Here is a 12,532-nt window from a genome sequence, read left to right as displayed (position 1 = left end):
GGCTAACATTTCTAAACAGTGCAGGCACACCACGCTATTTTCAGAGTGGGCCCAAACCGTCACCTGTCAGGTGAGAAGTTGAGTCATGAGCCAATCCTAATGCTACTGCAGTCCCCCTTGCTGTGATTAGGTTATGATGCACTACGGTGCTCTATTGGACCCGCTTGGTACTACACAGTTTACCAACCTTTCCTGTCTAAAAATGTTAGTCTGGGCTGTCCAAAATCAGTGTTGCAGTCACACTTTTGTATAGCATCATAATCCTGACACGGCAGGTGTTTTATGGGACAAAAAGGTACAGGCATCTTGCAAGTGACTCATCTTTATAAGCTCAGAATTCCTTTTCTTTACATGTGGGCAGTGGCCTTACTAGGGTCAGCGGCACCCGATGTGGTGGTGCAGCGCAACAACCTCCCTCCCCCCCTGAGAGCCTGGTGTACCAACCGCTCCCTTTTGTAGTGAAAGCTACACTAGGCTAGTCAATGGCGCATTTCGGGTAAGCGTGCTAGTCACTACTGCCCATGTGCCCTAGCCATGGCAACAAGTTGCTCGAAGCTACAAAAGATTCGGAAGACGCTAATAAGATGCGCTGAATTGCCGATCACACCATATGGTTTGCAGCCAGTGCATCAGCAATGAGAACGTTCGAGTCTAACTTTGTGAACAATCCGTTTGGTCGCTTTTGCTAAGCATATCCAGTTTAAACAGAGTTGAACCGCCATCAATTTTTTTTCACATAATGAAGTATAGCTTCAGCCTGTTTTTCGATTGCATTTCTTTTTGTCCCTCCTGCTTTTCGCCGCTGAGCCTCACTTGGCCTTTTTGGTTTATTAACTCCTCCCAGCTACAGTATGACTGAGCACCCTTACAAGATGAAATGTTTACCTTCCTGTGGTAGAGAATGTAAGAATTATGCGTAAAAAAATGCAGGAAAAAGCAAAACGCATTTATGTTTCCTATTCAGTCATTGTGAGCTGTCCCCTATTCAGTCATTGCGAGCTACAGAAATTTGTTAACATTCGAACTTTTGGCTCTCAATTTTTGTGTCCATATTTTTTTCTGCATAGTCTCTTAGAGATAATTCATGCTCTACAACCAAGGTCCCACTCTCCGCCTTACCTCATAAATTCGTAAAGTTGACGCTTTCCACTGAGAAGCCCTGCGTACAGGTCTTGAGTTGCATTAGGAGCAGCAATTGGTGCAGACTCAACTCTGGTACAATGCAAGCATATAACCATTGTGCTATTCTTCCACACAGTGCTCGAGGATCACCGTGATGATGAAAACGCGATGGGTCGAACTGTGACCTGTGTTGTGCGTGGCTCGGTGTGCGCAGATGATACCTTCTCAAGCCCAGGCTCCCAAGTCAAAGCATATGACAGCACTATTCCCGAGTGTCGAATACAGACATCCAGTCGAGCGAAAGCTGCATAGGCTCAAATGCGCAGTGGCTGCCTGTGCACTTGTCATTCAGTTCACGAGCGTTGTGACCGAGTGGGTCGTCACCATGTATCTAGCAGGATTGGTTATCCATACTGTAGAAGTGAGTTGAGGGGAAGGAGATTAAAATAAATGCTAGTTAAAAATGGTCAGGCACTCTGGTCCAGGACTGCATGACAATATTATTGCTGAATTCTTTGGTATTAGATCACCCCAGGAAAGCCTTTCTAGTTGATCTAAAGCATTATTTCTACATTAGCGTCATATGTTGGAAAAGAACTATACTTTCCCGCTCTCAGCATATTTCAAGGTCCATTAGTGTGCTAGATGTGTGATCCAGAGACTGCGGCTCTATGCAAACGGGGCAAGCCAGGCATACTGTGCAAGTACGCATCTAATGCTTTCCACCGGCTAAGCGCCTTCACACATGCTGTGAGATGCGTCTTTTGTGGCCCTTGTGCAGAAGTAATCTGGTTATTTTAAGGCTGTCGTGTCTGTTTTGGTCATCATATCTCGTGATCCATACAAAGCACGCATTAAGATCAGAGTCCTGGTAACTCCTGCTTCACTGCCATCCCATCATTCTCTTGCCTACTGGCATGTTACTAAGTGATGTCCAAAAATGAAAGCATCTTTGACCTGTCGCAACCAGAAATCTTTCATGCTGCAGCTTGGGGCATTGGGCTGTGCGGGTTGGTATATTGAGAGTGGTAGGGGTAAGCGCGGTCTCGAGAATGATGGAAGCTTACAGAGACACACCCCTTCAGCCGACTCAGTATCCCATTCTGCTCCAAGTGCTTTCAATCAATCAGTTAGTGCCCTGCAGAGCCTTTCACCAGCTGCAAACTGTGACAAACATACACAGGTCAAATCCTTTTATTTAACATTTACTACATTTCACTTCCGATATCTCCATTCTGCCAGCATGGTGCTGCTGTATATGCATCTAGACTGAAAAGTTGCCAACACATAGTGATGCCATACCAACATAATATGTTTAGCCACAAAATGAAAATTTGGAACTGGGTGGTGGCGCGCGCCGTCACGCTAGGTTTTATGAACTTGTATGTCATTTTTACAATAACCTTCTCTTCTTGAGAGCAAAAAAGTTGATACCCACAGCAGGTAAATCGCCTTGCATAATTTTCTCTCAACGACTCGTCCTAAGGTGCCTCGAGTTGGTGAATGGTCACCGTGCATCTACTAATTTCCTCTTGTATTCTCTGTCTTTTGTAGTCAGTGCATAGATATCAGAAACTCGTTACTTTTTGACTTAGTGACAGACATACTGCTGGTTGCCATATTTCACCTCAAACATCTCCCCCCCCCCCCCCCTTACTCTTTTGCTGTACCCGGTGCGATCCACACCCCTCAAGTGACGCCACTGCTTGTGGGAGAAGAGAAGCTATTCAGCATAGCTTTACTGCCCAAGCAAAAAAGAAAAAACCAATAGCGTATTAGATTATTGACATTGATCTTATACGTCTTGTAGCCTAATAATCCTATAGGTTATGTCTTATAATTCCTATATGATATCTGGTAAAATAGATGAGCCTGTAATACCAGTAGGCTTCCTACTGGTTTTGCAGGCCTACTGGTTTTATAGGTCTTATGAAATATTGGCGTCATTGAATACCTACATGTGTTTATTGCTCCACATACCTGAAAGGAGAGGGCAGCTACGTTCCAATCCGGGGTTGGAGGGTTAGGCAGCAGCTGCATGTATACTCAATTTAATCTACAATGACAGCGACACCGCATACTGGTACATATCATCCAGACATTGACTGCATCCAAGTAGCCCTCGATTCAAAGATTGCAGACTTTAGCCCAATGTTGTAGTCAATGTCAGCCCTATAAAACCTGAAAAATAAAACATGTTGCAGTTTGCAAAATAAGCTATTTCAAGAGCGCGACACCACTATGACTTCAGAAAAGCAGTGCATATATGTACTGTAGTGCATATTCATGTTGAGGCAACCAGGTAGCATCGAAAAATACGTACAGCATAGCAATGTTGCATTTTTGTTTCAGTTGAACATTATTTTGATGTTCTTACTGTCCTTTTTTTTTCTAAAGTTTTAGCAATGTTGCATATAAACGTAATCAGTATAATGTTTCATTAAGCATTATACTCCGTTTCAGTAAACATTATTAACATTCAGTAAACATGCATGCAACATAAATGTAACATCCTTGAAAATGAAACAACCCTGCGTGAGCATGTAGTCCTACCACTCGTGATGGTACAAAAATTGAACACCTTGGTAAATACTACAGTACAGCTCAACAACATTCATAATACAGCACAACTCCTACACTCACCTTTGAACAAATATCATGGAGTCAAGATTTTATATCCATAACTGAGCATTGTTCCATGAGTGGTAGTGGTGAATGGATAATAAGCAAAGCTTCATAACAATATAGTAGTGCTATGCATGCACTGTATGGCAGGGATCATCTCAAAGATTTAGTTGGAAAGAAGTGTTATTTAAAAAAATTAGCTGGGGTTTAGGTTGCATAAGCAACCTGTGATATTCCCTGATTTCTGTGTGATATTTCCTCGTCGTCATCCGTTACGGTCAAGTGCCTGTCCCGTGTCCTTACTTTTCTTTCGTTTGTGTGTGTTATTTTAGCGCTAAGAATGCCATCTGAATGCATAAGCAAAGCCGACATAGTCTTCTCTTTCTGTTCTTTCTTCTTCTTCATCTTTTTCTTTTTCTCCTTCTTTCTTTTCTTCTTTTTCTTCTCCTACTTCTTCTTCTATTCCTTTTTCTTTTTCTACCTAAATTAGCTTATTTTCTTTTTTTTTTTTTTGCGGCGTGGCTTGAACCTCGATGGCTTGAAGCGGGGCTCCATCTGCGGTCGCTCTTGTTGCTATGGCAACAACGTGCCATCTGCGGCGCGTTGTGGCTATCAACCGGTTTTACCCGACGGCTTGAAGAGGGGCCCCATCTGCGGTCGCTCTAAAAGTCAAATGTGGCTACTGGCCGGGTTTATGCGACGGGCTAAAACCTCGTGTAGTATTGCTTACACAATAAAAACATTTAATCAGAGCCCAAAAATGCCGAGACTCGGTTCTTGAAATGTACTGCGTGTTATGCAATTACATGCCCGCCGTAGAATGCTTCGCCCAGCTAAACCGCTGAAACTTTGCAACACTAATTCACACAGGAATGGCATTTGATCATCAGTATTTTTTTACCGAATTTGTTTGGGGTACTTGCTTGATTCGATTAAATGAAGCCGGATGTTTGCATCGTCTATGGCGGCGGTGAAGCATAAGAACAGTTCCAGCAATGACACCAGTGGCACAACCTTGTTGCATTCTGAACTCGAAAAGATTTATTGTGATTCACAAACAAAACCTCAAATTTAGTGTAGTTTTGACCATGCTGTAATTGCTACTTATAAAGCAGTTGATAAAGCTCTTCAAACATTTCGCAAAAATGTCCACCCGCCTACCCTCCTTTGCCAATCTTTATAGCAGTGTTGCTGGAAACAAAACGAGATGGCGCTACATGGTGGTATTGTTTGGACTGCAGCTTATGTTTTGCTGCATTTTTCTGATCTGACTTTTTCTGATCGAATCAGGCAAGCACCTTAAACAAATTTGGCATAAAAAAAAATGACCTATTGCCATTTCTGTGTGAAATTAGAGCTACAAGGATTCAGTGGTTTAGCTGGAAGAAGCATTCAACGGTGCGCATATAACTGTGTGACGCCCTTTATTTGGTATACTGTTTTATAGTTATGATGAAACATTATTTTAATGTGTAGAATACATCAAAACAGCATTTCTTTGTAATATTAAAATAATATTTAAAATACCTAATAAAACATAATCATAGCAACATTCAAGAGTCAACATTAGTTATTTCTTTTGAATGTTCTACTGTTATTTTACGTCATAAAACGTCAGGCAACTTACATAACACTTTTATAACATTATTCTAATATTCGGTGCTACCGGGGCAGTCAGGGGAGGCACGGCTCCCCCATTATTGAACGTTGAGGAAGCTGTTGAACCAACCTTCCGTCCTGTGCCTCCTCACAAGACCTGCCACTTGAACTTAGCGAGCACTACATTTGAAAACAGATTAACGCTAGAAAATCCCATCAATACTTTCAAGAATTTGTGCCAACAATTCTCAAACTTCGCATCACATTCTATCAAACCACGCGATTCAGATTTCTTTGCTGGTGTAGGAAATGGTCATTTGTGACGCAAAGCCACAGCATACACTGAACAACTATAAACATCAGTCCGAAGTATGATGCACCATACCTGATCAAAAGCTGAACTTGCACAGGGACGTTAATATCCTCGAGAAGCACCTTAAAAATGATGAAAACTATAAGGCGCAAGGATTCGAACTGGCGTGTACGATAACATGACCACAAAGTATAGTGACCTACCTCTTTCCGCTGCGGAGCACTACCAGCACTGCGTGATTACGAGGACCGTGAGGATCTGCATTAGCCATTCAAGCCATTCTCATTGCTTTGGTGGGCATGGTTACTTGGATGCGCACCTCTTGCATTCATTTCAGTGCTTTTCTTTGCGCATGGAGGTGACTGTGACTAAGCTGGAGCCAGACGATAGGCTTGTGCACTTTCCTCTTCATTCAATGATTCAGTTACAACAGCAGCACCATCGCAAGTTATCTGCATTTTGCGGCATCAGCCGTATGTAATTTGTTGAGACCATGATGGTTTGTCAAATCACCAAGTGAAATTATTTTCTGTCTCGGCAGTCACAATTATTATTGCGGTTACTGTTTATGTTACAGAAATGTTTAATGGACATTGGAATGACTGTATAAGCTTTGAGGATCCAGTAGCCTGATATAGAAAAGGAAGCAATGAAAAGCTACTATAATCACCACTGACTGATCCTCCATGTAAGACCCATAAATAAGGCATACTGGTCTATGAGATCCATGAACCAATATATATGTACTGGTCTACAAGACATGTGCTAGCCTGTAAGATGTATGGAATTTTCTATCGGTCTTATACTTTTCATATACAACCGACAGATAAACCTATAAGACCAGTGCCACTGCCTATAGACTGTTTACAGAGAGGAGTTCCACTGTTCTCAACGCGGCCGTCATGTCTGGCCTTCGGAATGCATCGGTGTGCAGTGCGGTTTGCTGATGCTGACTGACTTTTAAACACCACTGCTTTGTTGCGGGTGTAATCTGTCTTGTCGGAGCAATCTGCAGTGAAGTAAAGCTAATGATCTTGTGGCTTATTGGCATAAAAATACACGTTTTCTACATATGGTGCACATCATGGCATAGACTGCCGTTTTTTTTTGGAAGTGCATCACGAGTTGCGTGTTTCTTTCTCGGAGAAGAGAGTGCCTGTGAGTTGTTGGGAAAGGACTGTCATAAACATCACAAGTCAGTTAGCTCATTTCAGTGCCGGCAGTAGCTGCAGAAATGCGAGAACAACCCCGATGTTTTCACAGGAGTTATCTATTGCGTCTTTGTACTGCCACCATATTATTTTTGTAGGACACTAAAAAGTATATTCGTGTGGCTATTAATGTCTTTGCATTCATAATAAATTCATTGTGCGGAGAGCAAAGTTCAGTTGAGTGCATGTCTGTGAAGCTGCTTACTTTGGAGAAGCACGTACAGCTGCTCGGTGCTTCTATTGAGCAGCCGTGCAAGCACATGTGACACATGTAATAATTGCTGCTTTTATCAATCTAATCCACGGGTCACAGGTGAAATGTGCCATGATAAGGTCTATATTTCATTTTGTTTGGGCTGGCTACATTAGCGGTTGCTGAACTTCAGTGCAGTTTCCAGTCTTTCTTTTGCCCAAGCACAGGAAAACACCTTTGAGCGCCTTCATGATGTGGCCTTTGACCAGTGTAATAGTCTTTTTAAGCCAGGACATTTATGGGAGGTAAATTAATATCTGGACAATTGTTGGGGGATTGCATCCGTGTTGGTATTCAGGAGTAAATATTGTGTACTATGCTGAACGATGAACTTAATTTTAATACACCCCAACCAGCTCGGCCTGAATACGCACCTTCGCCCTTTAGGCAAAAACATTGAAAAGAAAGGCTTCAGGTGATACACAGCTTGTAATCTATTCCGTTTGACAGTTAACTATGTTGTCCACAAAGAGCGTTAGAGAAAGAATTGATTTAGAAAGAAATAACGTGGCGACGGTTGACAGGTTTGTCGACTAATTCTAGCCAATGCAGGCAGTCAGAAGGATGCAGTAAATGAACAAGGGGGCTAAGTTAAACGTTTTGTAGCACCTGCAGATACTATGTGTATTCAGTCTTTGTATTCAGTCATTGCGTTGAATAAATTTTGATTCTGATTCTGAAGTTTCTGTGCTATCTACAGCTTGTTGCCCCAGTACGCAGCACTTTGAAGCTGGGCGCCAACACGCCAGCAGCCGTTGAAGCCAGAAGGCCCAAGGGCCGGCAGTGGCAGAAGGGTGACATGATCAAATATGGCAGCACCCATGTTCTCAAGCTATGAAGCGTTTATGCGATAAATATGTACCAGACTAAAGGTATAAGAGTTTCTCTATTGCTCCCTTGCAAATGCAGGTACAGCCCGTAGAAACAACTCACAGAAAACTATAGAACCAGTAACGTTCCCCATTTGTCTTTTTTGCTAGGGTGTAGCTGCAGACATCTTTGGCATGTGCCAGTGTGGGCAGCTAGGCATTGGCATCGGCAGTGAAGAGGACGCTGAATGCTGGTGTGGGTAGCCAAACGTTATTGGGTACACAGGCAGTGAAAGGGAGCACAGGAAAGGGCGTGTGGTGTTTGAATGTTTCGATTCGGGTTTCTCTTCTCATGTCTATGCAGCATGTTTAAATCATTGGCTTGCCTTTGACAGCCTGCATGTCTGCATGACAGGTTATGTTGATGTTGTCACGACGTATAAAAGCATTTCAGCCCGGCACTGGCAAGTACAAAGCACATTCTTGTGTCACTCTGTTCATACAGATGTATGATAATGTGTGTTTGTATGACATGCCCTGTACTGATGCGTTATCTACTTTTGACTTTATTGGCCTAAAGCAGTAGACATTGAAGCATAGCTAGAAATGTCAGCCTGGAATTGCATGAAATGCTCTGGTGATTTATTTTGAGCGCAGTTTAAAAAGTAACTTCTGCCAGAGTGAGTAAATTTGCATATATATGTATAGACCTCTCTGTTTGTAGACAAGCCTGGCCAATGATGATAGCAGGGCTTCCCAAATAGCTTCTGGTGGAAGACCTTCTGTAATTGTCATCATGGTGTTTTATGTGAGTGACAATATGGTACCGTTTGTTTTCCTTTTTTCTCTGGCGTCCATTACACTACTTGATATGTCAAGTGAGCATTTCAAGCAGGTGGACAGCCAAGCCCAGAGATGGTAGTGGAAGCAGACGTGCGTGCCAAAGCTTCCTTCCTGCAAATCACTAGTTACTAAGAAGCATGCAATAGTGTGGAACGAGTTCTTGCATTTATGGAGGGTGCAAAAATTATTGCCTATTGTATAGAGAATGCAGCTATTGAGGCTGCATTTGCCATGCAAGCTGTGGTCATGCGCTGCCCTCCATTACAGTGTCCTTCATATAGCTTGGATAGCTTTGGGATGCATGGAGAATAATGTGTGGCACTGTCACGCACTAAGTGGCACACATGCAGTGCAGGCAGGTACCTTTAAATGTTAGCAAGCACTTGTTTGCTTGACCATTAGATCTGTTGTGGTCTCCCCATTGTGACTGCAACCCCCTGGTATGAAATCCTTTCAGTGAAGTTTGCCTCTGTGTGGTAGATAAAACTGCAGTTATAATTTAGACACAGCTGAACTCCCATTACAATAAAATTGAGTTCAGCCACCTCTGCACTCATAGTAAATTTTTATGGGTAAGCACATAGTTTGTGCAGATACTCACACCATGGTTGGTTTTTACTTTTGTGTAGCGCTCGGGATTCCTGATCAAGATTTGCCAGATGCACTGGCTACTGAAGAGGAGCAAATGGAAGCACTGTTCAAGGAGCCTCCTAAGGTGAGCCAGGCTCAGTCAACTTGATATGCACTAGCAGGTTGCTTCTGTTGCTGCCATCAACTGTGAACCTCAACTTTATTTCATCCCAGCTGGCCAGCGAGAGTGATGCCGCTTGCAACGCAGCTGGGGATACCATTCAGGAAGACCACAACAAGAATCCTGCTGACACAGGTGCTGATGAGGGCACCCCGGAAGAGGATAGCGCAGCCAAGGAAAACTAGGCCCATGCTTGTACAGCTCACCAGTTTGATGTTTATCTTGTAGTATCATACATATTTTCTGAAAGGTTGGCTGAAGCCACGCATTTCACCAGTGGCATTGCTTTGTTGTTCTGTTTCAAAAAAGCTGTTTTCCTTTAGCACTGTTCCCAGCATTCAAGGTTTGCTAGAGCTTTTACTTAACATTTGAAAAATTAACCTCAGAACAAGTTGACTGAGTCGAACTGTACACATGGGCTGTTTGTTCATAGTATCTGTGCTTATAACAAAGGTATGAAATGGTTGGCACAGATGCTACTTTTTAAAAATGCTTTTACAGTTGTGGACTTGCATTTTAGTTGGATTTTACTTTGTACATACAGCATGTTAGCAAGGTTCTGCTAATGCTGATGTTCATTTATTATTAAAAGTATTATATAAAGAACTGGTTTAGGCCCACTATTTATAGTTTCAAGGCTATGCAGTGCCTGCAGCCAGCTTGTGTGTGTCTTGGAAACCTTTTTCAGCAAATCATCAATGTTCTTGGGGTATCTGCAGCATATACAATACAAAACCATTGTGGACATCCAAACACCCAGATGAAAAAAAGGCTCATATCCAGCTATATTATGAAACTGTGTACCCAAATTTTCCAGCCGGAAACCATGCTTTTCAAGCTGGAAAAAGGCAATTCCAGCTCAAATGACATCTATTTCCAGCTGGATTATGGAACCGAAAATCATGTCCAGCTGGAATGTTCCGGTTTCCAGCTGGAGAATTTACACTTCCAGCCAAGGTCCAGCTGAAATTTGATCCCCTTTCAGCTGGAAAATGCAAATCAAGCTGGAAATTCAACTGGAAACATGCTTTTCCAGCTGGAATAGGTATGCCATGAGGAAAGCCTACCAAGTGTCCATTTTTATCTGGGAAGGCTTTCTACATTTGGTGGATGTCAGCAGGCCCATCGATTTGGCTTAAAGCAGACTTCTTTTACTGTGCATCTAATGTCCACATTTTACAGTTAACCTCTCCTCTCAATATGTGCCTTGTGTCCATATTAGGTGCTGTAAGTTATATTGTGGATGCTTTGAGGGAGATATTTGGAATATTTGATTGTGTTTAAAAAACTGTGAGGATATGTAAGGAAGTGAAACCTGCTTGGGGTAGTGTAGAAAAGTTTAGGTATGTACACCCTTGAGTCAGATGCATAGCACTTATATCCACAAGCCAAGGGCACTAAACATGTGAGCGCAAATTTAAAGGCTCACTTCTGATGCAACAGATGATATGCTCAGTAGCTGCAGTTAAAAATATGTCGAGAGTACAAACGTACCAGCAGTTAGATGTGTAAAAAAAATGATGCAACATGTAATTTTGCACATCTCAAATTTCATATCATCCTTCAACATTTTTTGTACACAGTGTACTAGGCCATAGATGTACTGCTGCACAGCTTGGTATATGGCATTCATGCAGAAGAGCAACTCTGAATGTGCCCAGTACTGGTCACTTGCATCATTGCCAGGCGTGGAGGCATGCATGATCAGAATAAGAGCATCTCATGAAAAGGTGGCATTATCTTGTAGCACAATGAACACTAATCTTCCCTAAGGAAAAATGTGAAGTCCTTGCTTAGCTTGCAAATGGGCAAGTTAAAAAGTCTGAATAAATGTAACACACATGGCAAGGACAATTAAAGAGCAACTCCTGTGATATTTCGACCTCCTTGGATTTTACTAAAACTTTCACAGGACATTCTCCTTGGTTTTCTGGCAATTTGTACCAAGTTTACCAGTGATTTTCCAGATTTCTACACGTAGCCTTCAGTGCGTGACATCACTGGATACACAGCTGTCTATATTCACTCTACATTTGCTACAGGACAAAATATTGAGTTTTGGTCATTTCAGACAATTAGTGGCCCCAGCTATCATTTACAGTCGCTAATTTAGCTAGTCGATGCTCACATGGTAGGCTTAAATTGCAGCCTCACTTATGGTATGTGTCATATGTTGCTATGTTTTGATGGCATGGGTTGGCCAAAATCTATTTTTGGTACAGGTTTCATGGTTTTTGCTTTTTTAAAGTACTTCCGCAAGGAATTATGAAAAAACAAAAAAAAAAAAACACACACACACACACACAAAAAAAACATTTGAAGGCATGTGATGCGATTATGAACTAAAATGTAAAAAAAGAAATTAAAAACCTAGAGTTGTCCTTTAAAAGGTTATATATGACCTTATAATAATGAATAAAAACCGTACAAAGCAGGAACATGTACATCACTGCTGCACTCAAGAGCATAATTATAGATATGGAGGAGGAGGGAAGGCAGGGATGCTAACCAGAAAGGCCTCCTGTTGGCTACTCTATCTACATTGGGGAAAAGGGATGAGGGGTTTAAAGAGGGAAGAGAAAAGGTATGTGGAGTACATTCGCAATTTGTCACTCAAGCCGGTGGCTGTCAGGTAATTATAAACTATATTAAGATAAGGGGAACCCAGTGTGAATGGAGCACAGGGAAATAGTGGGCCTATCACTGTGGGCTTCCCGGTCTAGAACTAGGGTTTTCGTGTGCAATGTTCTATATATGCTTGCATGGCTAACACATCTGGTAAAGCTATAGGCATAAAAATTTTGTTTACTAAACATGAGTATAATTGTACTGCACATTAAGCAGGAGTAATAATAAATTAAATATCTTTTTTTTTCAAATGTACCTTTTGTGAGTGCCTTCAACCTTCTCAGAATTGCATTTGCTTGCAGTACCAGACTGACGCAAAACTGAAGCCATCAGCAAAGGCAATTCAGAAAAATCCTCACATTTTTTATTTACTTTGTA

General features: G+C 42.0%; 1 protein-coding gene across 1 annotated transcript in view; it reads left to right on the top strand.

The window, feature by feature from the left end:
* The window catches only part of LOC146206656 (26S proteasome non-ATPase regulatory subunit 4-like), a 52,312-nt gene extending 39,780 nt beyond the window's left edge, over window positions 1-12,532 (top strand). Inside the window, exons 10-11 of the mRNA XM_084591423.1 lie at window positions 9,405-9,490; window positions 9,580-12,532. Coding sequence (XP_084447549.1) covers window positions 9,405-9,490; window positions 9,580-9,711 — 218 coding nt within the window. The 3' untranslated portion in view covers window positions 9,712-12,532. The remainder of the gene's footprint in view (window positions 1-9,404; window positions 9,491-9,579) is intronic.

This window comes from Amblyomma maculatum, chromosome 1 (genome assembly GCF_055883805.1).
Source record: "Amblyomma maculatum isolate TAMU_Amacu chromosome 1, ASM5588380v1, whole genome shotgun sequence".
In the NCBI taxonomy this organism is placed as follows: Eukaryota; Metazoa; Arthropoda; class Arachnida; order Ixodida; family Ixodidae; genus Amblyomma; species Amblyomma maculatum.
Note: the sequence above shows the minus strand (reverse complement) of the source record. Positions and strands in the feature narration are given on the sequence as shown.